Source organism: Neoarius graeffei, chromosome 14 (genome assembly GCF_027579695.1).
Source record: "Neoarius graeffei isolate fNeoGra1 chromosome 14, fNeoGra1.pri, whole genome shotgun sequence".
Lineage (NCBI taxonomy): Eukaryota > Metazoa > Chordata > Actinopteri > Siluriformes > Ariidae > Neoarius > Neoarius graeffei.
This window is the reverse complement of record NC_083582.1, coordinates 3,504,661-3,528,828: the sequence shown is the minus strand read 5'-3', so window position 1 is coordinate 3,528,828 and position 24,168 is coordinate 3,504,661. Positions and strand designations below refer to the sequence as shown.

Below are 24,168 nucleotides of genomic sequence, written 5' to 3'. Positions count from 1 at the left end.
GCTCTGCTGTTTGATACTGCCTTTCTATCGGCTCTGGTGTCTGATACTGCCTTTCTATCGGCTCTGCTGTTTGATACTGCCTTTCTATCGGCTCTGCTGTTTGATACTGCCTTTCTATCGGCTCTGCTGTTTGATACTGCCTTTCTATCGGCTCTGCTGTTTGATACTGCCTCTCTATCGGCTCTGCTGTCTGATACTGCCTCTCTATCGGCTCTGCTGTCTGATACTGCCTCTCTATCGGCTCTGCTGTCTGATACTGCCTCTCTATCGGCTCTGCTGTCTGATACTGCCTCTCTATCGGCTCTGCTGTCTGATACTGCCTCTCTATCGGCTCTGCTGTCTGATACTGCCTCTCTATCGGCTCTGCTGTCTGATACTGCCTCTCTATCGGCTCTGCTGTCTGATACTGCCTCTCTATCGGCTCTGCTGTCTGATACTGCCTCTCTATCGGCTCTGCTGTCTGATACTGCCTCTCTATCGGCTCTGCTGTCTGATACTGCCTCTCTATCGGCTCTGCTGTCTGATACTGCCTCTCTATCGGCTCTGCTGTCTGACACTGCCTCTCTATCGGCTCTGCTGTCTGATACTGCCTCTCTATCGGCTCTGCTGTCTCATACTGCCTCTCTATCGGCTCTGCTGTCTCATACTGCCTCTCTATCGGCTCTGCTGTCTCATACTGCCTCTCTATCGGCTCTGCTGTCTCATACTGCCTCTCTATCGGCTCTGCTGTCTGATACTGCCTCTCTATCGGCTCTGCTGTCTGATACTGCCTCTCTATCGGCTCTGCTGTCTGATACTGCCTCTCTATCGGCTCTGCTGTTTGATACTGCCTTTCTATCGGCTCTGGTGTCTGATACTGCCTTTCTATCGGCTCTGCTGTTTGATACTGCCTTTCTATCGGCTCTGCTGTCTGATACTGCCTCTCTATCGGCTCTGCTGTCTGATACTGCCTCTCTATCGGCTCTGCTGTCTGATACTGCCTCTCTATCGGCTCTGCTGTCTGATACTGCCTCTCTATCGGCTCTGCTGTCTGATACTGCCTCTCTATCGGCTCTGCTGTTTGATACTGCCTTTCTATCGGCTCTGGTGTCTGATACTGCCTTTCTATCGGCTCTGCTGTTTGATACTGCCTTTCTATCGGCTCTGCTGTCTGATACTGCCTCTCTATCGGCTCTGCTGTCTGATACTGCCTCTCTATCGGCTCTGCTGTCTGATACTGCCTCTCTATCGGCTCTGCTGTCTGATACTGCCTCTCTATCGGCTCTGCTGTCTGATACTGCCTCTCTATCGGCTCTGCTGTCTGATACTGCCTCTCTATCGGCTCTGCTGTCTGATACTGCCTCTCTATCGGCTCTGCTGTCTCATACTGCCTCTCTATCGGCTCTGCTGTCTGATACTGCCTCTCTATCGGCTCTGCTGTCTGATACTGCCTCTCTATCGGCTCTGCTGTCTGATACTGCCTTTCTATCGGCTCTGCTGTCTCATACTGCCTCTCTATCGGCTCTGCTGTCTGATACTGCCTCTCTATCGGCTCTGCTGTCTGATACTGCCTCTCTATCGGCTCTGCTGTCTGGTACTGCCTCTCTATCGGCTCTGCTGTCTGACACTGCCTCTCTATCGGCTCTGCTGTCTGACACTGCCTCTCTATCGGCTCTGCTGTCTGGTACTGCCTCTCTATCGGCTCTGCTGTCTGGTACTGCCTCTCTATCGGCTCTGCTGTCTGGTACTGCCTCTCTATCGGCTCTGCTGTCTGGTACTGCCTCTCTATCGGCTCTGCTGTCTGACATTGCCTCTCTATCGGCTCTGCTGTCTGACATTGCCTCTCTATCGGCTCTGCTGTCTGATACTGCCTCTCTATCGGCTCTGCTGTCTGACATTGCCTCTCTATTGGCATATGTTGCATTATAATGTGGGACGAGTGAATGTAACAGTGGAAGTGTATAACAGCAGCTCTGACAGTAGTGCAGCTGCAATATCACAGGTTTATATTAATGCCTTCATTATAATAAAAGTCACCGTTTCCATAGTAACAGCTCATTCACTGGGACTTGTACAAGCGACGCTCCAGAAATGTTCTAGTTCTCACTATGATACATTTTAGCATATCAGTAGGTGGTGCTGTGTCGGCGCTGCAGTTGTGTGTCGAGTGTGCGTAGCTGCTCCAGGAAGCCCGTGTTGGGGCAGATGTTCCTGTTTTGAGCTACAGCACTAATTGCCTCCACCAGCGTCATCTTCTCCTCGATCATCAGGTAGGCGAGGACCAGCGTGGCCGAGCGACTCAGACCCATCGCACAGTGCACAAACACCTTACCTATAAAACACAACACAAATCACACACCACACACACTACAAATTCATCAGTCTGTTACACAACAATACTCCTTGCTGCAGAATAAAAAGCCCATGGGGTGGAGTCAGACCTGCTCTAACTCCTTCTACCTGAGAGTCGAGCCAAGTCCAGGGGATAAGTCTGGAGGCTGGATAAATGTGTTGTATATTGTACAGCATTAGGCAGGGAAGGGTTATAGGAGGAGGAGCTAGAGTAGCTCAAGCTCCACCCCCTGGACTTTTGGTTCTGCTAGGGCTGTCTCATAATGATTGCTACTTGTACACAAGAGACCAACTCCAAGCGAGCGAGTGGTCACTTGCTAGTGTGAATGCAGAGTCACAGTTAGACTCGTGCTCTGAACGCACTTCCCCTCCTCACCTCCAGGATTGTTCACTGCGGTCTTGATGAATTTGGCAGCGCTGTAGAAGAAGGGACTCATGTCAAAGGTGGGCATGTCGAAGGCCTCCACTCCGTGGTACGTGATGTTGGTGCCTCTGTAGAAACTCGCTCCCGTGTTCACGTTGAATTTACCGTGAGCTGCGTTCAAAACATGACTGATGTTCAGCGCCTGTAACAGGGATCTATCTTTCGCTGCATACCTGAAACACACACACACACACCAGCAGCAGCAAGTCCTTAGTGATGAACTATTCTGTAATACAATTTAAAGCAACATTCCTATTGGCTCTGCTGTATATAAAGCTGCATTCCTATTGGCTCTGCTTTAAAAAGCTGCATTCCTATTGGCTCTGGCTCTCCTGCTTGAAGTTCCTATTGGCTTCTGTATTTCAGGTTTCTTACAGGTCTCCGATGTAGATGCCCGGTCTGACCTCATCAAGATGGCTGCTTGTGCCCGGTTTGATCCACAATAACCTGTGGAGCTCGGAGGTGGGCGGAGTCTCATACTGGCCCTTTTCTCTTACCTGGTCAGTAAGAGAGACTCTGCTCCGGTGCATTTCTTCACACACACACACACACACACACACACACACACACACACACACAGAATATCCAATATAAGTACTATTACGTGTTATGCTGTCAAATCCTGCATTCTGATTGGTCAGAAGGTGCTGATTAATTTTCTATAACAGCAGCTCTGACAGCTGTGCAGCTACACATCACAGGTTGATTAGTTTACTGTAACAGCATGTCCCAAAGTGTTTTATTCCTTCATGTTACCTGGATGGATATTAATTTTGAGCACCTCTTGTGTGCGCACACACAGTGTCTTGCAAAAGTATTCATCCCCCTTGGTGTTTGTCCTGTTTTGTCACATTATAAGCTGGAATTAAAATGGATTTTTGGGGGGCTTAGCACCATTTGATTTACACAACATGCCGACCACTTTAAAGGGGCAAATTTGTTGTTTTATTATGTCACAAACAATAATTAAGATGAAAAAACAGAAATCTGGAGTGTGCATAGGTCATCATCATCATCATCATGCAGTCTGTCGAAACGACGATGACTGTTTCATTTAGGTCTAGTGAGGGAAAGTTTGTCCCGCTAACTCTGCTTGTTCCCAGCCAGTTGTTGCCAATTTTTAATATCAATGTCTTGTTGGGCGGCATGGTGGTGTAGTGGTTAGCACTGTCGCCTCACAGCAAGAAGGTCCGGGTTCGAGCCCCGGGGCCGGCGAGGGCCTTTCTGTGTGGAGTTTGCATGTTCTCCCCGTGTCCGCGTGGGTTTCCTCCGGGTGCTCCGGTTTCCCCCACAGTCCAAAGACATGCAGGTTAGGTTAACTGGTGACTCTAAATTGAGCGTAGGTGTGAATGTGAGTGTGAATGGTTGTCTGTGTCTATGTGTCAGCCCTGTGATGACCTGGCGACTTGTCCAGGGTGTACCCCGCCTTTCGCCCGTAGTCAGCTGGGATAGGCTCCAGCTCGCCTGCGACCCTGTAGAAGGATAAAGTGGCTAGAGATAATGAGATGAGATGAGAATGTCTTGTTGTTTCAAATTGTTTGACTGTGTCTTTGAACCTTAGCCTAGGTCTTCCCTTGCTTCTGGTGCCACCATCCAGTTGTGAATAGAGGAGCTGCCTAGGTAGTCTTGTCCCTTCCATCCTTTCAACATGTCCGAGCCATCTAAGATTCTTTTGCATCATGATCTCTTCTACGAACTGTAGATGGCCACGCCTTAGGATCTCTGAATTCCTGATTTTATACTTCCATGTAATATTCATAATCTGTCTCAAGTGCCTCATCATATAGGCATGGAGTTTTTTAACCTGTGAGCCATACATAGTCCATGTTTCTGCACCATGGACTCGGGTGGACAACACCACTGCCCTGTACACCTTACATTTCACTGCAATTGATACATTGTGATTTTTCCACAGTTGCTCCTGAAGCTTGCTAAAAGCAGCACTTGCTTTGCCCAACCTGCAGATGATTTCCTCGTCTAGCCTACCAGACTCTGAGATGGTGCTTCATAAGTATGTAAAGTTTTTACATTGCTTAAGGTCATCATTATCAGTTTTAATTGCTGTAAGCAGAGTGCCAATGATGTTGTTTATCACAGATTGGTAAAGATATTCTGTTTTCTTGATGCTGACTTTCAAGCTGAACTGAATAGCTGCTCTTGCAAACTTGTCCACAAGCCTCTGGATAGCGGCCGCACTATGCACTACTATGGCACAGTCATCTGCAAAGAGCAATTCTCTCACTACCACTTTTGATGTTTTGGTTCTAGCTTTAAAGTAAGCTACATTGAAGAGATCTGCCTTGTGTCGTGTTTGTATGTAGACTCCTTCAACCACACTCTCATCAAAAGCCACTTCCAGTATGGCTGAGAGGTACAGCGAGAAGAGAGTTGGAGCCAACACACAGCCTTGTTTCACTCCAGTTGTCACTCCAAACTCTTAGGATCAAGAGTTACTCATCGATACATGTGCCTGCATGTTGGTATGTAATGCGCAAATAATGCTGGTAAACTTGTTTGGGCAGCCGTATTTCTGCAGAACTTTCCCATGTCGTGGAACTGAGTTTCAGGTAGTACATCAGGAGCTAGGTACTTATTAATCCTGTTTAGGAGTATGCATGAGAGAATTTTACCAACTATAGCAAGGAGGGATATACCTCTGTAATTTCCAGTCTTTCCTATTTCCTTTTTTGAAAATTGGAACAATGCTAGCATCCTTCCAATCTTGTGGGACCTCTTCTGTAACCCAGGTTTGTAATATAAGTTTGTGAAGGCAGTTAGCCAGATGTATCCCTCCATGCTTCCAGATTTCTGATGGTATCCCATCCTTTCCTGGAGCCTTTACTTCTGCAGTAGATTTGATAGCCTCAAGAAGTTCTTTCAGTTCTGGCTGATCATTCAAGTCTTCCTTTATAGGACATTAGCTGCTTGCTGTATCTCCATAGCTTTCTTCTCCCACCAATCAGATTTCATCTTCCTTGTGTACAGTTGTAATTGCCTCCTTGCTTCAAGGTGTCTTGATTTGTTGGCTCTAGTGCTATGTTGCAGTAATTTGGTTGTGGTGGTATTTCGCTTTTCAACAAGTCTTTTTAAGTTCTCATCCTTGTCATTAAACCAATCTTGGTGTTTATGTTCTGGCTTTCCTAATATCTTAGTTGCAGTGCCATATACAGTGGATCAGAACCTGGACCAATTGTCTTCTAGGTTGTCTGCACTTTCAAGGTATTCCCAGTTGGTAAGAGCTTTCTCCAATTCTGTTTCCAGTTGTTTTCTCATATCCTTGTCTACTAATTTGCTGGCTGTTAATTTCTTTGGATGTTGAGCTCCTGTTTTATTATGTTGCTTCCTAAAAGTGAAGGCAAATCTTAACATTTGGTGGTTGGTGGAGCAATTTGCTCCTCTCATTAGTCTACTCTAGTATTCAGGATGTCATTTCTATCTCTCTGTCTGGTGATTATATAATCTAACAGATGCCAGTGTTTAGAGCTTGGGTGCATCCATGTGACCTTGTGCTGCTCTTTGTGCTTAAATATTGTGTTTGTGATGACAAGTTCATTGTCCGAACAAAAGGTAAGTAGAAGCTCCCCATTTGAGTTACACTTGCTGGTGCCATGAGTCCCAGTGACCCCAGGCCATTTGTCTGCATCAACTCCTACTCGGGCGTTGAAGTCTCCAGCAACAATCAGATTATCGCTTCTAGGGACCTTTTTTAAGGTGTCACCAAGAGTGTTATCGAAGTCATTCTTCATGTCATCTGAGTTGGTCATGGTGGGTGCATAAACGCTGACTAGTGTTGTGGATACCTTCTTTAATGGAAGCCTCATGGTCACGATGTGAGTCACTGATTGGTGTCAGGTTTTGATCCAGATTACTGGCAATGCTATTTCTTATAGCAAACCCAACTCCTGATTCTTGTCATTCATCTGCTCTTCTGCCACTCCAGAAGAACGTGTAACCTTGGTCAACTAGGCTATCATATTCTGTCAGTCAGGTTTCACTCAGAATTGCTATGTTAATGTTGTATCTGTTTAATTCCATTGCTACCAGAGCAGTTTGCCATTTTGATATATTTGAGCCATCATGGTCTAAAAGTGTTCTGACATTCCATGCTGCTCGGTTCAGATGTCTTCTATGGCTTCCTAACAAATTTTTCACTGGCCTCTGGAGCAAGAGGTGGCCAGCATGAGGCTTGTTTGCCCGGACGACAATCGAGTCGGTATGGTTCTTTATTTACCTCTTTACCACTTCATGAAACTGCTTGCAAATGGATTAAAGTACTACTAGATTTTGCATTACTAGAAGCACTCTCTCAGTAAGACAATAGTGTGGTCCAGTGGGTAAGGACTAGCTGAAACAAACTGGCACTATTGTTACTGCAGCTGCTGGCTGGTATATAGGTCTGTTAATCTCCGCCCATTAAGGTGATGCCACGGAGCACCTGGTACTGGATTGGCCAATAGACCTTTAACATATTTTGTTTTTTGTTCTGCTGGGTGTCCAATGTCACCTTCCTCATGACCCGACCATGCACAGGTTGTACTGGTTTACATATTTACCAGTAGCAGTATCAGGTGCACTGAACTGACCTGACACACAAATAGGTATTCAACCCCTTTCATATGAAACCCCTAAATAAGAGCTGGTCCAACCAATTCACTTCATAAGTCACATAATTTGTTGATTAAGATCCTCCTGTGTGCAAAGTGTCACATGATCTGTCACATGATATAGATTAGGATTCTCATCTAATCTCATTATCTCTAGCCGCTTTATCCTGTTCTACAGGGTCGCAGGCAAGCTGGAGCCTATCCCAGCTGACTACGGGCGAAAGGCAGGGTACACCCTGGACAAGTCGCCAGGTCATCACAGGGCTGACACATAAATATCCCAAACTTTAAATATCCCATGGAGCACCATTAAATCCATTACAGCAAAATGGAAAGAATATGGCACCACTATAAACCTGACAAGAGAAGGCCCCGCCCACCAAAACTCACAGAGCGGGCAAGGAGGGCATTAATCAGAGATGCAACAAAGACACCAAAGATAATACTGAAGGATCTGCAAAGATCCACAAGGGAGATGGGAGTATCTGTCCATAGGACCACTTTAAGCCGTACACTCCACAGAGTGGGCAGGGCTTTATGGAAGAATGGCCAGAAAAAAGTAATTGCTTAAGAAAACACATTTGGAGTTTGTCCAACAGCATGTGGCAGACTCCCCAAACACATGGAAGAAGATTCTCTGGTCAAATGAGACTAAAATTGATCTTGTTGGCCATCATGAGAAATGCCATGTGTGGCACAAACCCAACACCCTGAGAACACCATTCCTACAGTGAAGCATGGTGGTGGCAGCATCATGCTGTGGGGATATTTTTCATCTGTATGGACAGGAAAGCTGGTCAGGACTGAAGGAAAGATGGATGGCACTAAATACAGGGCAACTCTGGAGGAAAACCTGTTTGAGTCAGCCAGAGGTTTGAGACTGGGATGAAGGTTCACATTCCAGCAGGACAATGACCCTGAACATCCTGCTAAAGCTACACTGGAGTGGTTTAAAGGGAAACATTTAAATGTCTTGGAATGGCCGAGTCAAAGCCCAGACCTCAATCCAATTGAGAATCTGTGGCATAACTTGAAGATTGCTGTACGCCAACGCAGCCCATCTAACTTGAAGGAGTTGGAACAGTTTTGCCTTGAGGAAAGGGCAAAAATCCCAGTGGCTAGATGTGCTAAGCTAATAGAGACATACCCAAAGAGACTTGCAGCTGGAATTGCAGCAAAAGGTGGCTCTACAAAGTATTGACTTGGGGGGGAATACTTATGCACACTCCAGATTTCTGTTTTTTCATCTTAATTACTGTTTGTGTCAAAAAAAAAAAACAATGTGCACCTTTAAAGTGGTCGGCATGTTGTGTAAATCAAGTGGTGCTAACCCTCCAAAATCCCTTTTAATTCCAGGTTGTAATGCGACAAAACAGGACAAACACCAAGGGGGATGAATACTTTTGCAAGGCACTGCACAGTTGAAAAATATCTAACTGCTGCTGCACCTTTCACAGTGAAGCCATAACACGATTCATCCTTCAATATTTTTAAATTGAAGTAAAAATCTCTGAGTAACGAGTCTCTTTCAGATTCACATTTTTAGATTCGGTTTTAAAAAGTAACTCACAGTCGAATACACAGTGAGCTTGTGTTAGCTAGATAATGTTAGCAAATCTTGATGAATGATAGTATTGCAATGATTCATTTTCTATAATGGTGTGTGTGTGTGTGTGTGTGTGTGTGTGTGTGTGTGTGTGTTACCTGATTTTCTCAAACTCCAGAATACATGACTGAAATGAAGTCCATTCCCAAACTGCAGGTCAAAGCTGATCGTGCGTGTGTGTGTGTGTGTATGTGTGTGTGTGTGCGTGCGCACAGGGGATATTTATAAATCCAAGAGCTCTCATTACATACTGAAAATATCACATCACCACAATTAACTTCCCATAAACAGCCAGCAGTGTTCTGACTCCAGGTGTTGTGAACAAACCACAGAGTTAAACACCAGAGACGTAACCACTACTGAGACGGGATTAGCGTGTGTTCAGTGATGGAGGACGTGTGCAGTAATGGTGTCTTCACGTCCTCTGGTAATTATAGTAAATACCAAAAACCGACGTCAAAATTGCACATGAACACCCATTCACATCGTACAACCCCGATTCCAAAAAAGTTGGGACAAAGTCTCATCTCATTATCTGTAGCCGCTTTATCCTTCTACAGGGTCGCAGGCAAGCTGGAGCCTATCCCAGCTGACTACGGGCGAAAGGCGGGGTACACCCTGGACAAGTCGCCAGGTCATCACAGGGCTGACACATAGACACAGACAACCATTCACACTCACACCTACGGTCAATTTAGAGTCACCAGTTAACCTAACCTGCATGTCTTTGGACTGTGGGGGAAACCGGAGCACCCGGAGGAAACCCACGCGGACACGGGGAGAACATGCAAACTCCACACAGAAAGGCCCTCGCCGGCCCCGGGGCTCGAACCCAGGACCTTCTTGCTGTGAGGCGACAGCGCTAACCACTACACCACCGTGCCGCCCCTGGGACAAAGTACAAATTGTAAATAAAAATGGAATGCAATGATGTGGAAGTTTCAAAATTCCATATTTTATTCAGAATAGAACATAGATGACATATCAAATGTTTAAACTGAGAAAATGTATCATTTAAAGAGAAAAATTAGGTGATTTTAAATTTCATGACAACAACACATCTCAAAAAGGTTGGGACAAGGCCATGTTTCCCACTGTGAGACATCCCCTTTTCTCTTTACAACAGTCTGTAAACGTCTGGGGACTGAGGAGACAAGTTGCTCAAGTTTAGGGAGAGGAATGTTAACCCATTCTTGTCTAATGTAGGATTCTAGTTGCTCAACTGTCTTAGGTCTTTTTTGTCGTATCTTCCGTTTTATGATGCGCCAAATGTTTTCTATGGGTGAAAGATCTGGACTGCAGGCTGGCCAGTTCAGTACCCGGACCCTTCTTCTACGCAGCCATGATGCTGTAATTGATGCAGTATGTGGTTTGGCATTGTCATGTTGGAAAATGCAAGGTCTTCCCTGAAAGAGACGTCGTCTGGATGGGAGCATATGTTGCTCTAGAACCTGGATATACCTTTCAGCATTGATGGTGTCTTTCCAGATGTGTAAGCTGCCCATGCCACACGCACTAATGCAACCCCATACCATCAGAGATGCAGGCTTCTGAACTGAACGCTGATAACAACTCGGGTCGTCCTTCTCCTCTTTAGTCCGAATGACACGGCGTCCCTGATTTCCATAAAGAACTTCAAATTTTGATTCGTCTGACCACAGAACAGTTTCCCACTTTGCCACAGTCCATTTTAAATGAGCCTTGGCCCAGAGAAGACGTCTGCGCTTCTGGATCGTGTTCAGATACGGCTTCTTCTTTGAACTATAGAGTTTTAGCTGGCAACGGCGGATGGCACGGTGAATTGTGTTCACAGATAATGTTCTCTGGAAATATTCCTGAGCCCATTTTGTGATTTCCAATACAGAAGCATGCCTGTATGTGATGCAGTGCCGTCTAAGGGCCCAAAGATCACGGGCACCCAGTATGGTTTTCCGGCCTTGACCCTTACGCACAGAGATTCTTCCAGATTCTCTGAATCTTTTGATGATATTATGCACTGTAGATGATGATATGTTCAAACTCTTTGCAATTTTACACTGTCGAACTCCTTTCTGATATTGCTCCACTATTTGTCGGCGCAGAATTAGGGGGATTGGTGATCCTCTCTCTTCCCATCTTTACTTCTGAGAGCCGCTGCCACTCCAAGATGCTCTTTTTATACCCAGTCATGTTAATGACCTATTGCCAATTGACCTAATGAGTTGCAATTTGCTCCTCCAGCTGTTCCTTTTTTGTACCTTTAACTTTTCCAGCCTCTTATTGCCCCTGTCCCAACTTTTTTGAGATGTGTTGCTGTCATGAAATTTCAAATGAGCCAATATTTGGCATGAAATTTCAAAATGTCTCACTTTCGACATTTGATATGTTGTCTATGTTCTATTGTGAATACAATATCAGTTTTTGAGATTTGTAAATTATTGCATTCTGTTTTTATTTACAATTTGTACTTTGTCCCAACTTTTTTGGAATCGGGGTTGTAATTTCCACTGGAAAGCTGGAAGAATTTTTTGATACACGAGCTGCCAAGATGAGATAAACTTTGACCTTTCAACATGGCGGAGAGTAGCGAAAGTTTCGTGAATGGTAAGCATTGCATTGTTAAACATCCTCTACTGCTGTTAGTTGGTTAGTTTGTAGCCTACATAATGCTCTGGCATACACAATTGTAATAACATCGCTATTTATACTTGTTGCCGTCTTTAAAAATACTGTTATTTGGTTTTAAAAAGCAGATGCAAGCTAGCAGTCAGTCGAGGATAACGTTATAGCCTCCCGTAGGCTAGTACTGTGCGGGCCACGCTCGAATGCAGTTTTCTCATGTGACTTTATTTGGTCTGTAGTGTACGCCAGTGACAGTATGTTGTACTGGGACCAGGACATGACCCAGCCCATAGCCCAAACTCTGTATCAACGGGAAGGAGATGGCAGGCTGTTCATGGATCAGGATTTCACCACTGCTCTGCAATAGTTCCACCCAGATCTGCTGAATCAGATGAGTGCCCGTTCGCACAAAGAGATGCAGTTGCAGCCAGCTGATTTGAGGACTCTCATTGTTTGCAATATTTATTGTATTAGGCTATGCTAAAAAGCACAAAGCCATCAAATATGAATCACAAAATGATTAGAAATATGTTTGGCAATTTCAAACATGCTTGCTAACAAAATAACTTGCATTTTCTCTTGAATAATTTGTTTTTTCCATTTATTTAGGTGACCACACTACAGAAGAGCTTCCTCAGAATCAGGTCTTCACTAGAGACCAGACCTTGTTTTTGATTGACCTCATGCGCCAGCATTTACTGAAAGACAACTCTGAGCTCCCACGCAATCTGGCAGAACTCAACTCAAGGATCAGAATGGGCAGGGGGAAAAAGAGGCTGTTTTGGCAGGATATTGCAGCTAAATTGTCTACTTATACCCCTTTTCCACCAAATCAGTTCCAGGGCTGGTTCGGGGCCAGTGCTGGTTCACAACTCGTTCAACTTGCGAGCCAGCTGAGAACCAGTTTGCTTTTCCATAGCTCGCGGTGCTAAGGGGAGCCACGTCAGTTACGTCGCTGTATACGTCAGTTACGTCGCTGTATACGTCAGTTACGTCACTACGTTTGCATAAACCTTGGCGCGAATATCAAAGCAAAAACAATGCGGAAGAAGCAGCAGCAGCAACAACAATAATAATAATAATGGATGACTTCGCGTTTGTACAGCTGCTGCTTCTCGTCGCTTAAAAATGGCGATCTTTTGCGGTCTTGTTATTGTTATTGGTCTTAACAACTCCGCCCCCCCGCTGACGTAAGCGGTTCTTTCCTCTGGCCCAGCAGAGAGTTGGTGCTAGCCTGGAACCGGTTTTTCTGGCCCCAGAGCCAGTTCTTTGTCAGTGGAAACAGAAAACCCGGTTCCAAACTAAGCACTGGCCCCGAACCAGCCCTGGAACTGCTTTGGTGGAAAAGGGGCAACAGTTCCATCAAAATTTTGAAATTGAAAGTGTCCAGAAAGTGGACAACCCTGAAAAATGCCTATAAGAAAGCAATAGATAACAATGCCTCAACAGGGAAAGCACCCACAAAGTTCCAGTTTCTGAAAGAACTGGGTGAACTGATTGGAGGAAACCATGACGTGGATTTTCACGTTATCGGGACTGCAAAAGGAGTAATTGTCAGGCGGCCAGAGGTCATCAAGCAAACCAATCAAACACCCCAGTTCGCTCACTCTTCCACAGAAGAAGGTGTGTCTTCTCCTAACTCCAGTTGTGATACTGCGCAGTCTTCTGATTCTGAGTCCTCAGGGCCATCACAAGCACCTGCCCATACCACTGCGGTCTTCAAGCGTAAAAGGAAATGGCAAGAAGATAAAACCGAAGTTATAGGTTTTCTAAAAGGATGTGAGGTACCCTCTCAACAGAGACACGAAGAAGTCATGAGCCAAATTAAAACAGCAAATGCTATGTTTGAAAAGTTGTTGCAATCACGCCAGCAGGAATGAAGAAGCAGACTTTAATTTCCTTTTTATGATGCCTGAAAATGGAGAGGTATGTTTTATGTTTACAGAAGAGACTTTAGTTCACAAAAGAGTTTTATTACAGATGTGGTTTTGCACATTACATTTTTGTTTTCATACATTTCCAGTAACAAAAACTTATAAAGAATATGTACAAATAATAGTGTTGAAATGATAGACAAATCTTTTTGAAGATGGTGTTCTGCTTTAACATGGAAAAGTGTGTTTTGAAATAAAATGACCACTAAAAGGAACCACAAGGTCTGTTTTTTTGTTAACTTCCTCTTTGTTAGACAGTAATATCTTTAACTATAAATTATATTTGTACACTTGTTTAGCATTGATTTCACTTGCACTCACACTCTGATGTTAGTAAAAGTGTAAAAAATAAGTTGCTTGAGTAACATTTAAATATTGAGGAATAGCCTACATGGTCACTCATTGTCATCCTCTTCACGAGGGCACCCAAGTGGGTGCTCCTCACATGTGTTCTCACACTCCCCAATACACATATTGTGAGGTGCACATGCTGCTACAATGACTTTCACCACCACATCTACACGAGAGTTTTGTAGTTCACGAAGTCGTCTCCACTTACATTTTAGGCGGCCAAAAGCTTGCTCAACTACTACCCTCCCTTTGCTGATCATTGCATTTTTGCGCAAATCATCTTCACTCAAGGCTCCATTGTCACGTTTCGGAGTGACCATGAAAGGGAAGCTGTTGCTAATATATGCACTATCCCCTAATAATTGGTAGTCTCCCAACTTCTGTCTCCAACTATTGAAGAATGGTGATACCCTAAGCATACGGGCATCATGCACTCTTCCAGGAGGTCCAGCAAAATGTCTGTGAATCTTCCTAGGTTCCTTGCAGCAGCACTGAATAGTAGGCCTTCCTGTTCAGATAACCCCCCCCCCCCCCCCCCCCCCCCAACAGGTGGCCGCAGGATTCTGAAATGGCACCCATCTATTGCGCCAACTATTCCATCTATTCCGCACGCCCTTCCGAATAGGGCTGCTTGGACAGTCTTCTGACAGTCATTTGGCCAGACAATGTAGCGTTCTGCAATGGCACATGTACGGTATGGTCGAGCATTTCCATGATAACTTTATGTGCTGATCCTTGACTTACTGTACATCAAACTTGTCAGAGATCTCACGAAATGAGTTCTGATTAGCGAGATACCAAAGCAGCATCATCCCTTTTTTTTGTACAGGAATTCTTGGAGGACCTCCAGATGGTTGGTCATCAGTCATCCCATGTTGCCTTAGTTGATCACAGAAGAGGTTGAACTGCTCTCTGGTGAGCCTCAGATGACTCTTAAATGTGCTGTCCTGCATATCCAAAAGGGTCCTCCAGGCAGTTCCAGTTTTTAAGACAGCCGGATTACTATGGTCCAGGCAGTGCAGTATGATAAGCCTATAGACAACAAAATCCAGGGTCAGCTATTCAGTTTGTATATGTACGTAGGCCCATGTACTATTGCAACAATGCTGTTTTTGAGTTGGTATGGTAAGATTGTGGCTTTACTTACAGTATATAGGCTAGCTAATGCAGAACCATTGTCCTTTAAAAATTATCTAGCCTACTATACATGATCAATGCAATACAGCATATTATTTATCGTCTACGTTTTGCTGCATCCTCTTCCTGCAGTAGCAGATGAATTAACAAATCTAAAACTGTTTTACCCAAGAAACAGGTCAGGGTAAACTCTGGGTCTGCCATGTTTCACTTAACTACGACAACAAAAGCACTTGAACACAATGCACTCATAATTTCCACTTCACAAGTGGAAAGGATCATCTTTCCCAGACCATGTGAAGGCAGCATAGTTCTGATGGATGTGCATGTACAGTATGACTCACAGAGGTGGGCGTGTCTTCACTATGAACACAAAACACTCTGTGTACAACACACACCTCATTTTAATACACACTGATTGTTCTGATCTTTATTATTAGAGATTGTTATGGGGGCGTGACCACATTTGGTCATTAGTAGGTCACATGACCATAACGTGTCTGTTAGAACTCAGTACTTTCCCTAAAACTCCTAAAAAGTGTCTCTTCTTCTCAGACACGCCCTTTTAAACTTCGTCTATATTTTATTCATCTCATTATCTGTAGCCGCTTTATCCTGTTCTACAGGGTCGCAGGCGAGCTGGAGCCTATCCCAGCTGACTACGGGCGAAAGGCGGGGTTCACCCTGGACAAGTCGCCAGGTCATCACAGGGCTGACACATAGACACAGACAACCATTCACACTCACATTCACACCTACGCTCAATTTAGAGTCACCAGTTAACCTAACCTGCATGTCTTTGGACTGTGGGGGAAACCGGAGCACCCGGAGGAAACCCACGCGGACACGGGGAGAACATGCAAACTCCACACAGAAAGGACCTCGCCGGCCACGGGGCTCGAACCCAGGACCTTCTTGCTGTGAGGCGACAGCGCTAACCACTACACCACCGTGCCACCCTTCCTATATTTTATTGTTCTGCTTTATTTTTTAACTTCTGGTTTCAGAGACTGAAGAAAAAACGCTAAAGCTCTTTTCCCTCACGATAAAACACAATCTTTCAATCTTTACTGACTTTACGGATTCAGACTAAAACAACATTCTAAACAGCTGTGTGCTTCAGACTTTGTGGTAACAGTTTGGAGAAGAATCACATATGGGGTGTGATGGTTGGAGTGCACATACTTTTAGTCTGTGAATGATCACATTACACACCTCTACATGAGAAACTTATCCAGTCTGAATAGGGCTTGAGGCCAATCAGAGTGGTGCTGAGTGTCACATGGAGATGTTAATATGATCTGTACAAAACATGGGACGCTGTGTACACTTCAGTAAAGAGAAAGGAAACAGAATTTAATTTTTCCCTTTATTATTATTTATTATAGATTATTTATTAGTTTCCCAAACAAAACGGATATTTTAACACACTTTCTGTTAGTGAACTGAAAATAATCTTTAACTCTTTGGTCCTATGAGTAATGATACATTCAGTAATTAAATAATCAACTGAAGGAGTCTTGATATCTGTGTGTGTGTGTGTGTGTGTGTGTGTGTGCTGTGATGTGATAGCAGCGTTTATGTTTACTGTACACTGATAGAATACGAACACGTCCTCTCCGATTGTTGTCACATCACATTCTTTGCACTTCTCCTTCCTTATATGAACATTTCGAGCCCTATTTGTTGCCCAAATGAGGATGGGTTCCCTTTTGAGTCTGGTTCCTCTCGAGGTTTCTTCCTCATGTCGTCTGAGGGAGTTTTTCCTTGCCACCGTCGCCACAGGCTTGCTCATTGGGGATAGATTAGGGATAAAATTAGCTCATGTTTTAAGTCGTTCAAATTCTGTAAAGCTGCTTTGCGACAATGTTTATTGTTAAAAGCGCTGTACAAATAAACTTGATTTGATTTGATTTGATTTGATTTCCTGTCGTCGTCTTCTTCTGCTCATTATTTTTCTGATTCTGTCCCTGTTCCCACTTTGGGCTCTGTGATTTATGTGTCCTGTTTTTTCTTCTGCATCCTTTTTCCTTATATGGTCCTTATCTAGTTTCCTGTTTGTGTCAGGATCAGAGTTTATCTCCATCCCGACTCTCCGGAGCGTCGTTTGTACAAATGTTTTTATGGGTGTCATTTTTCATCAATTATCATAATTTTCATACATTTAGAGAGAAATTTCTGCAAAAAAAGCTTGTCATCGTACTATTCTTGATGAGGAACAATGCAGCCGGTGTGAAGTGCGAGTCCACAGTTGTTGGTGGTGTTTATTCGGATATCGAGACGCGTTTAGGGTTGTGATGTCATCAGGATAATCGTTAAATCCTTAAATTAGTCTGTGTTGGTCCTAATCAACCACAGTATGTCATGATGTCAATCTGGCAACCCTACTGCTGCCATGTTTTCTCAGTGAAGTGGGCGGGGTCAATTAGCATGCGAACAAAACGTTTACGTTAACGTTTACATATAAACACATTATTCATGTTTACAAATAACGACATTTTAAAGTTATTTTACACAGAAAATTAATGTGAGGAAACAGAACACTGTTTTTAAAAATGAATTTATCGTTAAATGTGGTGGAGAAGTCCTGCCTCAAGTGGAGGAGTTTAAGTATCTCGGGATCTTGTTCACGAGTGAGGGAAGGATGGAGCGTGAGATCGACAGGCGGATCGGTGCAGCCTCCGCAGTGATGCGGTCGCTTTACCGGTCCGTCGTGGTGAAGAAGGAGCTGAGCCAAAAGGCGAAGCTCTCAATTTACCGGTCGATCTACGTTCTGACTCTCACCTATGGTCATGAGCTTTGGGTAATGACCGAAAGAACAAGATCGCGGATACAAGCGGCCGAAATGAGTTTCCTTCGCAGGGTGGCTGGGCGCTCCCTTAGAGATAGGGTGAGAAGCACAGTCACTCGGGAGGAGCTCGGAGTAGAGCCGCTGCTCCTCCACATCGAGAGGAACCAGCTGAGGTGGCTCGGGCATCTTTTTCGGATGCCTCCTGGACGCCTCCCTGGGGAGGTGTTCCAGGCATGTCCCCCCGGGAGGAGGCCCCGGGGAAGACCCAGGACACGCTGGAGGGACTATGTCTCTCAGCTGGCCTGGGAACGCCTCGGTGTTCTTCCCGAGGAGCTGGCCGAGGTGTCTGGGGAAAGGGAAGTTTGGGCTTCCATGCTTAGACTGCTGCCTCCGTGACCCGGTCCTGGATAAAGTGGAAGAAGACGAGACGAGACGAGATGAGACGTTAAATGTATGAAAATTTTGTGCCATATGATAAAAAAATGATGCCTATAATATGATTAAGATTAAAGTTTTTCCCACTGAACCCTCATACGATTTTGTCCCGGTTTGCCCAGCGTACTCAGCATCTTCCGGACCCTTTTCCTTATATGGTCAGCATTTTGTCTAGGTCTGAAGGCCTGCGGTGTAAATTATGGGATGTCTTTATTATTCTGTACCAGAACCCTATTGGTTCAGCTCAGAATCACAAACCTTAATTCTATTGGTTTAGAGTTTGATGATGCTATGAGTCATGCCCTCTCTCAGCTCGCCTTCGCCCTTTAACACGGTTTTCAACACGCCCTCGTCCACTTATCCTTCAAATCTGGAAGTGTGTGCACTTCTCAGGATAAAGGGAAGAAGTGTGTTGCTGATTCTCTACCAGGAGAACGTTCTGCACCGAGATGTCCGTGTTGTGTTCTTAGCTCGTTTGATAAAGTGCCTTCTGACTTGAGCTGGCTTTCAGATGGCCGTTTAACAAACTTCACTGTAAGAAAGTGGACAAAGGGGTGTTAAAAACAGTGCTGGAACACAGCCTTAATTATTTGATGCTTTTAATTGATTGGCCCAGATTTCCCATGTGACTGCTCCACAATCCCACACACTCCGGTTCCATGTTCCTCAGTGTCCCGTTACCATGTGGACCAGCTCGAGTGTGTTGTTTATTTGTTTACAGCAGGATGCAGGTTTTGCGTTTCCTCTTCAGCTGCAGGTCGAGGTCGAGCAGCAGAGCCAGGAAGTTCCTGTTGGGGTAGATGGCGCGTTTCTGGACGATGCGCTGGATGGCTGAGCGCAGAGACATGTGGTGATACAGCATCAGGTACGCCAGCACCAACGAGGACGAGCGGCTCATACCCATGATGCAGTGCACCAGCACCTTCCCTACAAACGGAAAGAAACACAGATCAGACTCTTTTCACTCATCTGCAACTTCTGTAAATATAGAGCCCTATTCAGACGGGATGAGTTTCTCATGTAGAGGTGTGTACTGGAATTATTCCCAGAGTCTCGCCGAGATTTTACTCAGAATCTTTGGAAAGATCACGGCTTATTTTCTCTTTTATAAACTCCACAGTAGATATAACTCGCCTGAACCGACAGTTTGTCAGTAAAGATTGTGTTTTATCGTGAGGGGAAAGCGCTTTAGTGTTTTTTCGTCAGTCTCCGAAACCAGAAATTAAAAAATAAAGCAGAAAAATAAACTATAGACGAGGTTTAAAAGGGCGTCATTAAAAAAGAGACACTTTTTAGTTGATTTAGGGAAGTTACTGAGTTCCAAGGGGAAGCCATGGCCTAATGGTCAGAGAAACAGCTTTGGGACCAGAAGGTTGCTGGTTCGATTCCCTGGACCAGCAGGACTGAGCAAGGCAAGAGTGGTGGCGTACCTTGTGTCTGATTAGCCAGCGAAAAGCTGATGATGTGATTATCAGTTTGGGCATTGAACCCGACTGACAGAGTTCCTACAGACATGTTACAGTCATGTGACCCACTAACGATCAAATGTGGCCACGCCCCCTATAACAAGCATTTATAATAAAGATCAGAGCAATCAGTGCGTATTAAAATGAGGTGTGTGTTGTACACATGGAGTGATCATGCTGAAGCATCTCTGGACATCACTGAACACACACTAATCCCGTCTCAGTAGTGGTTACAAGTATGCAAATTGGTAATGCCTTCATCCTGAAAGCCCCGCCCCTCATCCTGTAATAAATCTCACCGTCCACAGTTTTTAGGCCTTTGTGTATAAAATCCGCAGCAGATCTGAAGTAAACGTCCAGGTCGAAATGAGTCGAGTCGTCCGCCGGGATCCCGCAGTAAACAAAGCTGGTGCCGTAGAAGTTTTGGTCCCCGATGCTGCCGCGTTTGGAGTGTGCGGCGTTCAGGATGTGTGTGATGCCGAGCTGCTGCAGCGTCGTCCTGTTCTGAGCGATTCTCCTGACAAGCGAGCGACACCGAGTCAAAATTCCACATACTGGATCTGTTTTATAAACTAATTTATGAGTTCATGTGTTTAAAGTCTTTATTTTTCTGTAAAGCTGCTTTGCGATGATATCTGTTGGTAAAAACGTGATGCAAATAAACTGACTTGACTTGAACCTAACAACTTTAACGCTGCTACTACTAATACTACTAATAATAAATTAATATATAAACCTGCAAATCAGTTTAAATTAACATTATAAGCTCTAAATTTATCTTTTTCGTTCTTTAAGAATAGTAGTCCCATGTTTGTGTTAATGACTAAATCTGACTAAAGACTGTTAAAAAAAAGTTTAATAAGCCACTGAACAATATAATGATTATTAATATACATTATAATTCTATGATAAGCATAGAATATACTGATTATTCATAAAGTGGAAGTGCTGTGTGTATAGGTGTGTGTGTGTGTGTGTGTGTGTGTGTGTGTGTGTGTGTGTGTGTGTGTGTGTGTACATACACGTTACTGATGTACAGATTTGGCCAGACTTCGTCTATTTGGTGAAGATCCAGAGTGCAGGAGTCCAAAACTTTCTCCAGGTCCTTTACTGACAGATACTCCTTCATCTTGTTTCTTCCAGCTGCCATTTTTTTTTCGTGTGTGTGTGTGTGTGTGTGTGTGTGTGTGTGTGTGTGTGTGTGTGTGTGTGCCGTGCCAGTGATTAGAAAGAGCAGGTGGAGATCACTGTGCCCACATTTAGGTCTTCAGGATTGTGTTACACACACACACACACACACACACACACACACACACACACACACGCACACACACATTTGCATTTTTTAAAGAATAAAGTCATACTTTTAATCCATTTACAGTTATATTTAATGTTGTGGAACATCAGTGAAGTGAGTTGGTTCCTGTTGTCTCTTACATTAGAGCAGCTATAAACAGTCTTTCCCTCGCTAGCCTCGCTGTATTCTCTCTCTTTAAGTTAATACGACACAAAAAAACGCAGCTTGTCATGTGACTGAGAAACCGCAGTGAAGTGTAAGCTCCTCTTCATGCCGTTGTGTGACTCCGTGTGCTGTGCAGTCTGATATCGAGCGCTCGAAGCTGCCGGAGAAATCCGCGGTTCGGGAAAATCCATCGGCACTGTTTCACCGTGTTGATGGCGTCCAGCAGGGGGAACTGGTGGTGGATCATCAGGTAGGCGAGAACCAACGAAGCAGAACGACTCACACCTACTGCACAGTGCACCAGCAACCGTGCTACACACACACACACACACACACACACACGCACACACACACTATAACAGCATTAAATTTCAATAAAAGGAATAAAACATGCCAAATATCGATGAAGCTGAATATTATTTTATACTGTAGGATCTTGGCCCTGAAACCTAGAACCTTGTGAAGGTTGGACTTTTGAAACCGAGACCAATGAGAACACTGGATCCTGTAACAAATACAAACCTGAGAACATACAGTGGCGCTCTGGAAATACAACCAAACCTGTGTTTGACACCTTGAAGATGAATTAAGGTGGTTGTGTGGGTCTGGGATGGTGGTGAAACTTTACCTCCGGGAGAATTCAGCACCTGATGGATGTAGTCTGCACACAGCTGGAAGTAAGGAGTGAGATTAAAGGACGGCGAATCGTCTGCAGGAACGCCGTAGTACTCCACAGATGAGCCGTAAAACTCGTGGCTGCCGTGGCAGTGCGGTTTCCCGTGAGCAGCGTTCAGCACGTGCGAGATCCCGAGCTTCCACAGGCTGTAGCGATCGTTAGCTATCGACCTACACACAGGACCAAGAGTCTGAGAATAACCAAGGCGTGAGCGACTAGCCGAGGGTTTCTCAGCAACATGGACGCCAGGCATCAGCTACGTGTGGACAGCGAGAGTGGAAATGATCCAGAACTCTCAGGAAGGTCAACATTTCTTTAAGATGTGTTGGTAAATTAATTAAACTAACAAGAGTGAACCGTTTATTTTTGCCCATATGGCTGCTTTAAATATTTTCTCCTTTAATCCACACTGAACTCACATGTCTCCCAGGAACAGGTTGGGCCAGACCTCGTCCACATGGTTTCCGCTTCGTTTCCCTCCATACAGGATCCGTTCCAGCTCCTTAACTGAGGGGGTTTCACACTGTGTGTCCATCACACACACACACACACACACACACACACACACACACTTGCTCTCAGGTCGGTGTGTGTGTGTGTGTGTGTGTGTGTGCAGTGACAGTGGCAGGTGCAGACCTCTGTTCTAAAATTAAAACACTAAAATATAATATATTGCCTTTGGCTTGATTATTATAAATCCACATTTATATCAAATAAACACAGTGTTGCCAGATTTGGTTTTAATCCCCCACAGGGTTGTTGTTCATCACAGACATAGAGGCCACGCCTCCTTCATTAAGACTGAGACAAAGAAGCCACACCTCCTTCACTGGAACTGAAACACAGATGCCACACCTCCTTGACCGTCACACAGATGGCACACCCCCTTTACTGTGACTTATACATTGGCCACACCTCCTTCACTGGAACTGAAACACAAATGCCACACCTCCTTGACCATCACACAGATGGCACACCCCCTTTACTGTGACTTATACATTGGCCACACCTCCTTCACTGGAACTGAAACACAGATGCCACACCTCCTTGACCGTCACACAGATGGCACACCCCCTTTACTGTGACTTATACATTGGCCATGCCTCCTTTACTGGAACTGAAATGCAAAGGCCACACCCCCTTCACTGTGACTGACGTTGAGGCCACAACTCCTTCACTGTAACTGTCACACAGAGACCCCACCTCCTTTACTGTCACACAGTGGCCACACCTCCTTCACTGTAACTGTCATACAGAGGCCACACCTCCTTCACTGTAACTGTCACACAGTGGCCACACCTCCTTCACTGTAACTGTCACACAGTGGCCACACCTCCTTCACTGTAGCTGTCACACAGAGTCCACGCCTCCTTTACTGTGACTTATACATTGGCCACGCCTCCTTTACTGGAACTGAAATGCAATGTTATTAGTTGATGTGATGCCTCCTTCACTGTAACTGTCACACAGAGGCCACGCCTCCTTTACTGTAACTGTCACACAGAGGCCACGCCTCCTTTACTGTAACTGTCACACAGAGGCCACGCCTCCTTCACTGTAACTGTCACACAGAGGCCACGCCTCCTTTACTGTGACTTATACATTGGCCACGCCTCTTTTACTGGAACTGAAATGCAATGTTATTAGTTGATATGATGCCTCCTTCACGGTAACTGTCACACAGAGGCCACGCCTCCTTTACTGTGACTTACACATTGGCCACGCCTCCTTTACTGGAACTGAAATGCAATGTTCTTAGTTGATGTGATGCCTCCTTCACTGTAACTGTCACACAGAGGCCACACCTCCTTTACTGTAACTGTCACACAGAGGCCACGCCTCCTTCACTGTAACTGTCACACAGAGGCCACGCCTCCTTTACTGTGACTTATACATTGGCCATGCCTCCTTTACTGGAACTGAAATGCAATGTTATTAGTTGATGTGATGCCTCCTTCACTGTAACTGTCACACAGAGGCCACGCCTCCTTCACTGTAACTGTCACACAGAGGCCATGCCTCCTTTACTGTGACTTATACATTGGCCATGCCTCCTTTACTGGAACTGAAATGCAATGTTATTAGCTGATGTGATGCCTCCTTCACTGTAACTGTCACACAGAGGCCACGCCTCCTTCACTGTAACTGTCACACAGAGGCCATGCCTCCTTTACTGTGACTTATACATTGGCCATGCCTCCTTTACTGGAACTGAAATGCAATGTTATTAGCTGATGTGATGCCTCCTTCACTGTAACTGTCACACAGAGCCACGCCTCCTTCACTGTAACTGTCACACAGAGGCCACGCCTCCTTTACTGTAACTGTCACGCAGAGGCCATGCCTCCAC

General features: G+C 45.0%; 3 protein-coding genes, 1 long non-coding RNA gene and 1 pseudogene across 4 annotated transcripts; 1 reads left to right on the top strand and 4 right to left on the bottom strand.

Annotated features, from left to right (window-relative positions):
• Positions 1-1,520: 1,520 nt before the first annotated feature.
• LOC132897885 (dual specificity protein phosphatase 13B-like) lies at positions 1,521-9,159 on the bottom strand. Its single transcript, XM_060939146.1, has 4 exons — positions 9,064-9,159; positions 3,131-3,287; positions 2,708-2,928; positions 1,521-2,311 (listed from the first exon to the last, which is right to left on the bottom strand). Exons 2-4 carry the CDS (start codon positions 3,283-3,285, stop codon positions 2,106-2,108), a joined length of 582 nt encoding a protein of 193 aa, XP_060795129.1. The 5' UTR covers positions 3,286-3,287; positions 9,064-9,159; the 3' UTR covers positions 1,521-2,105.
• LOC132897888 (uncharacterized) lies at positions 5,160-13,664 on the top strand. Its single transcript, XR_009656398.1, has 3 exons — positions 5,160-5,502; positions 5,908-5,987; positions 11,806-13,664. It is a non-coding gene; the product is annotated as an uncharacterized LOC132897888 (long non-coding RNA).
• Positions 13,665-13,859: 195 nt separating this feature from the next.
• LOC132898651 (uncharacterized) lies at positions 13,860-14,804 on the bottom strand (annotated as a pseudogene).
• Positions 14,805-18,796: 3,992 nt separating this feature from the next.
• On the bottom strand, positions 18,797-21,209 carry LOC132897430 (dual specificity protein phosphatase 13A-like). Its single transcript, XM_060938704.1, has 4 exons — positions 21,118-21,209; positions 20,703-20,945; positions 19,980-20,197; positions 18,797-19,141 (listed from the first exon to the last, which is right to left on the bottom strand). Exons 1-4 carry the CDS (start codon positions 21,207-21,209, stop codon positions 18,930-18,932), a joined length of 765 nt encoding a protein of 254 aa, XP_060794687.1. The 3' UTR covers positions 18,797-18,929.
• Positions 21,210-21,245: 36 nt separating this feature from the next.
• On the bottom strand, positions 21,246-22,399 carry LOC132897431 (dual specificity protein phosphatase 13A-like). The gene is made up of 3 exons (XM_060938705.1): positions 22,238-22,399; positions 21,771-21,988; positions 21,246-21,454 (listed from the first exon to the last, which is right to left on the bottom strand). The coding sequence occupies exons 1-3, from the start codon at positions 22,351-22,353 to the stop codon at positions 21,246-21,248; spliced, it is 543 nt and encodes a 180-aa protein (XP_060794688.1). The 5' UTR covers positions 22,354-22,399.
• Between the last annotated feature and the right edge of the window lie 1,769 nt (positions 22,400-24,168).

Excerpts from the sequence above, each read along its gene's own strand:
- LOC132897430 (XM_060938704.1), bottom strand. The coding sequence starts at position 21,209 with ATGACAAGCTGCGTTTTTTTGTGTCGTATTAACTTAAAGAGAGAGAAT. Across the intron at positions 20,198-20,702 it reads AATCTGTACATCAGTAACGT|GAGAATCGCTCAGAACAGGA; the intron begins GTATGTACACAC and ends CTCGCTTGTCAG. Across the intron at positions 19,142-19,979 it reads AGGCCTAAAAACTGTGGACG|GGAAGGTGCTGGTGCACTGC; the intron begins GTGAGATTTATT and ends TTCCGTTTGTAG.
- LOC132897885 (XM_060939146.1), bottom strand. The coding sequence starts at position 3,285 with ATGCACCGGAGCAGAGTCTCTCTTACTGACCAGGTAAGAGAAAAGGGC. Across the intron at positions 2,929-3,130 it reads GGCATCTACATCGGAGACCT|GTATGCAGCGAAAGATAGAT; the intron begins GTAAGAAACCTG and ends TGTGTGTTTCAG. Across the intron at positions 2,312-2,707 it reads CGCAGTGAACAATCCTGGAG|GTAAGGTGTTTGTGCACTGT; the intron begins GTGAGGAGGGGA and ends TGTGTTTTATAG.
- LOC132897431 (XM_060938705.1), bottom strand. The coding sequence starts at position 22,353 with ATGGACACACAGTGTGAAACCCCCTCAGTTAAGGAGCTGGAACGGATC. Across the intron at positions 21,989-22,237 it reads AACCTGTTCCTGGGAGACAT|GTCGATAGCTAACGATCGCT; the intron begins GTGAGTTCAGTG and ends TCCTGTGTGTAG. Across the intron at positions 21,455-21,770 it reads GGTGCTGAATTCTCCCGGAG|CACGGTTGCTGGTGCACTGT; the intron begins GTAAAGTTTCAC and ends GTGTGTGTGTAG.